Below are 5,052 nucleotides of genomic sequence, written 5' to 3'. Positions count from 1 at the left end.
AATAATGTAATTATTGAGACAGGGCTTCTCTCGCAGGTGGGAAGAGATCCCCGTGAGAACTGAAATCCGGCTGCTATTTTAAAAATCAATTAAGCTTGCCATCGCCTTTGAAACAGTCTGCGAATACCTTGGGGCTCTCATCGACGGGCTAAGACTGCGGTGGCAACAACACGGAGAGCAGGACTGGACCAGATGATAACAGTAATTGTGGGCATCATCTTTATTCTCCTGCTGGCTACTAAGGCCATTTGAATGGGATGGGGGACGCTGGTTTCAGCCAGGGTCAAAAGCCACAATTTCAACTCCACGCACAAGACTATGAAAACCTCTCGACGTGTGAACTCAAGCGGAGATGTTTCACGCAGGGTCGGCGGCCAGGAGAGGCCGGACCAGCGGGGTGGGGGCCGAGGGCCGCGACTCCTCAGGGAAAGGGCGCCCTGTCTTATTCTCACCGAGGCCACAAGTAGGAACGGGACCAAAATAGTCTTAATATCACGAGAAAGTAAAAATCGATACAATCACGGCAGTAGGTGCCTACAGTTTATTTATGACAACGTAATCGAAGTTGAAAGCAATTGCAGAACACGCGTTAAACAAAAATCTATCCGGAAGTTAGTTGGTGGGTATTGTGGACATCATCACTTAGATCCACAGAGGAGCAGGACCTCGAGCGGGGCGGGGCGGGGTGGGAGGAACGGAAGAGAAATGGGTGTCATAAATGTGGCAGGTGCATTTTGTGCATTTTTATTTTGCCTTTCCTACTCCACCACCGCCTGGAGATTGAAATGCATACGAGCACAATTCACTCATTCTCTCCAGCTTACCCACGATATTCTTTAAAATAACCCGAGCCACACATTTTACTATTTCTACCCACTGACTGGTGCCGAAATCCGCTAAAAGTCAAGTTTTGCTCTTTAGAACCAGAAAACTTTAAAGGTCAAACTATCGCTGAGTAGCAAGACTTTGCACTCTCTTCAGGAGGATTTTTGTTTGTTTGTTTCTTCATAGATCCGCAGTCAAAGGCGTTTTAGAATTGTCTTATTCCCTTCCGCCATACAGATTCACTCACCAGAAAGCAGAGTATTCTGTATTTTGCAGTTTCCTACTGCATAAAATAGGAAACTCTGCAAAGCATGTATTTCATGATCTGTTTTATTAACATAATATTGTTTTCTTTTTACTTGGTAAGGATTTTACTTAATACAAAACAACTGTTTAAGTTATTAATACATACATTGGTCATTGTATAATACAAATGCATTTGTCTGCAACATTTCCGTTTAGAGAAGATTAAAAAAAAAAAAAAGCCTTTGTAAATTTTTTCATTTGTTCATTCCTTATTCTCCAACAATGAAATCCGGTCATACTTTTCTATAAAATAACTTTTTTAACAAGTGCATTTTATTAAAAACTTTGATGACATTTCAAGTCAATAACAACAGAAACAAATCAATTCTGGTGGAAGAGATCTATTTTTTAAAATACCTCTAGTGCTTTTTTTAAAACATTAACAACTGTTTAAAATCACAGCTTTTTAAATGTACTATTCTTTTCTGAACGTCAAGTGTTTTGCTTCACAGATTTGCCGGTGAAACGAAAAGTTTTGACTAAAATAGGATTTCAGAAGATATGACCCCAGCTATTAAGAAACTTTGTACATTTGGCATCTGATGTAGTAGTCCCAGGTCACCAGGATATAGTCTCTGGTCGCTTGGAGCAGTTGGTGGCACACTAGATGTTCCAAATGAACAGAGGCATTTGACAAGGTATCTGGGCAAATCAGTGGATGGTTTTCATATTAACCTCCAAGGAAAGTCATCTAGTTACAAGATTTTTAGAAGTGTTTTCAGGCTAGAGCAACACATACAAACCTCCAAGTACCTTTGTCCCTTACCCTCAATTTAAATTTGTGGGTGCTTGATTACTATCTTCCACCTCTCTGAAGAGAGTACTGTAGTTTAAGAGTTTCTGCAGTTTAAAAACTTTGATAAGCACAGGCAACTAATATAGAATTCATTTTGCAGAGCACCACTTTTCACATAAGAGCTATCTGAAAGTAATGAAATCTGATTCAGCAGAAAAATAAATCATTCTCACCCTTTCCCCTTTTTTCATCTCCCTTTCAACATCCTTCCCTCCCGCGTTTTTATTTTTTGTGCGTTTTTTTTTTTTTTTTTTTTTGGTTGAATTAAGTCTCATTTGTTGAACGGCTTTACCAAGACTTGGCCCAGTATAGAAACAAATATGAACCCAAATTATAAGACTGCTCTTCTTTCAGGTATGTTTTATTAGTAAGTGTGCCGGGACACATCCTCCTATTGAATTTTGGCGCAGAGAAATGGTTCTGATAGAAGTAGGGAAGAAAAAAGGTAATAGAGCAAAGACATAACCAAGGAGGAAGCTCAGCAGACATACATGGACAGGTAGATCAATCCGTGAGACATTTCAGGATTAACACTGGCAGTATGTAACCACTCTGTGAGTGTGTGCATTAAAGAAAATATTTACAATAATCTTCCTTTTTTTCCTTCTCCTCTGAATACAAGAATATGACAAGAATGTTGTGTTTTCAGTGAAAACAGGCAGTCGACTGTGAAATCACACCATCCACAAAACGGTCTACCAGAAAGCTAGCCCAGTTTAGTGCTCTCAATTTCAAATGCATAGAATGTTTGCGCTGCAAACAATGATATACAACATAATTAAATACATAAGCCTTAGCCAGAGTGACACCTAATTGTCTTCGTCTTTCTGCACCTTTCAGGTCATGCAGGATTTCAGTCTTGTTAAACGGCAGGGTTTTTTTTTTTTTTTTTTTTTCCTTATTTGTTACGTTTTCAATTTTTAAGTTATTATTAAAAATGGTAATAAATCATCTCCACATGAGAGCCAAAGAGTATCTTGTGCACAAAGCAGGCATTTTACCTAACCACCTTCAATTGTCTTCCTCATTTTTACAAAAATCCATCAGCAGTTCGTAAGGTACCTTGATTATTACTATGAAATTCTATACATGGTTTTCTATTTGGGAGACTGATAGTGCAAATTAAAGTTCCTGCTACCCAACATTTATCCCAACAATAAATGACTCTTGAATAATACTTAATAAAAAGGAAACACAGTTGTTCTGCTTCCCCCCACCCCCAACATGCAGACCCCTTTGAAACAAACTGAAAGTTTTAAATCTGTCTTCCTCTCATCTGGGATTTAGTTGACTTTCTCATAGCTAAGCCCTGCCCCAACTTAAAGAAGAAACTTCTCAACATTTAAAAAATCTCAAGTTCTCCAAGACAGGGGGAAAGGTGACCTAGAAGAGCAAGATAGGTCTTGTTCAGTGGAGAAAATGGGACAGAGTATCACTCCTGGCATCTTCCACCGCAGTCAGTGTATTTGAATCCATAGGAGAAAAAAAATTCAGTAGATATTTTAAAATGAACCACTCAGAACAAAAGAAATGAATGGGCAAGCTAAGGTAAAGTTCCAGAGTGAAGGAGGAGACTTATTTTGAAATTATTTGTTTAGTCAAATACAAGAGCAAAAATGAAAAACAGAAAAAAAAGTTTTAAAGTTATTTCATTTTTTTCTAGAATAAAATATTTAATTTGGAGCCTCTAACTTCTGATTTTTAGTAAACTCCAAGACTGCCTCTCTCTGCCCAAAGGCCCCCACCCAGCCCAAGCCAGGCCACAGGAGCGTAGGCCAGCGCCACTGGAAAACTTGGTCCCCCGCAAAACAAGCAGCAAATCCCTCCTTTCTGCTCTGCCCCATCTCACTTGCCGGTGATGGAGAGCAGAAACAGGAAATAAATCGGATATGGATAGAGTGGAGGTGAGGCTTTGAGGGCAAAATTAAACACACACAAAACAACTAGCTTCTCTACCCACAATTTCACGTTCTGGTTCGTTTGGTTTTCGTTTTTTGACTCAGTTCGTGTATGCAGGGTTGGGGCGGTGGTAAGAATGATGGTGCTCTTTTTTTTTTTTTTTTTTTCCCTGTCTCTTCCTCGGGGGGAAATAAAGCTGCCGATTACAGCTCCCCGGAGTTACATTTCTAAAGCATTCTTTCTTTGCTTTTGTTATGTTTTGTTTTAGCTTGTCTTTATTCGTCTAGTTTTTGGTGGTTGGTAGGTTTGTTTTTGTACATAGTCCCTTGGTCCCCAGGAGATTTTGGTAAGTATCTCTGGTCAAAAACAGTCTATTTCCCTGCCCTTCCCACATGTCACCCCACCCCTATCCCAGACCCATCCTGCTCCTCAAAACCCCATTTCCAGTCTCTGCTTTCCTTCCCCCCACTCCCCGCTCACCCAGATACTCCCCTCTTCTCTTCTGCCACCCCCTCCTTTCTCCACACCCTGCATCCCCGGTCCTCTAGGCTGGGGGAGGGTGAAAGCTTGGAAAGCGGGGAAGGGGCGGAGGAGAGCGCTGAGGAGGGACTCCCAAAATGCAAGCAGGATTACGGACAGGCCAAATCCGGAGGGAAGCAGACCCAGGGAGTGGGGACGAATGCCCACTAAGCTCCCCACTCTGCCCCGACCGATACCTCCCAACCCCAGTCCCCCTCAGTAAGTGGCGGAGAATTTCATCCGCTTCTGCTTCTGTCTCTGGTTGCAAAACCACACCCGCACCACGTTCTTTTTCAGGTCCAGTTTCTCGGCGATGGCGGCAATCTTCTCTGACGAGGGCCGGGGCTGCACGGCGAAGTAGGCCTCGAGGGAGCGCTTTTCGGGCGCCGCGATGGAAGTCCGCTTGCGCTTCTTCTCGCCACCGTTGAAGAGCTCGGGTTTGTTCATTTTCTCGCGCTGCGCGCCCTCGGCCTCCTCGAGCCAAGCCTGCAGGATGGGCTTGAGCGCGATCATGTTGTTGTGTGAGAGCGTGAGGGACTCGAACCTGCAGATGGTGCTCTGGCTGAGCGAGCCCACGCCCGGGATCTTGAGGTTGGCCAGCGCCGAGCCCACGTCGGCCTGCGTCACGCCCAGCTTGATGCGCCGCTGCTTGAAACGCTCGGCGAACGCTTCGAGCTCGCGCGGGTCCGTGTCCGAGTCGCAGATGG

At 43.2% G+C, this 5,052-nt stretch overlaps 1 protein-coding gene across 1 annotated transcript in view; it reads right to left on the bottom strand.

The window, feature by feature from the left end:
• Nucleotides 1–4,561: 4,561 nt before the first annotated feature.
• Nucleotides 4,562–5,052, bottom strand: part of POU4F1 (POU class 4 homeobox 1) — a 1,997-nt gene continuing 1,506 nt past the window's right edge. Inside the window, exon 3 of the mRNA XM_012554144.2 lies at nt 4,562–5,049. Within this exon, the coding sequence (XP_012409598.1) occupies nt 4,562–5,049 (488 nt within the window). The remainder of the gene's footprint in view (nt 5,050–5,052) is intronic.

Source organism: Trichechus manatus, unplaced genomic scaffold (genome assembly GCF_000243295.1).
Source record: "Trichechus manatus latirostris isolate Lorelei unplaced genomic scaffold, TriManLat1.0 scaffold00013, whole genome shotgun sequence".
NCBI lineage: Eukaryota > Metazoa > Chordata > Mammalia > Sirenia > Trichechidae > Trichechus > Trichechus manatus.
Note: the sequence above shows the minus strand (reverse complement) of the source record. Positions and strands in the feature narration are given on the sequence as shown.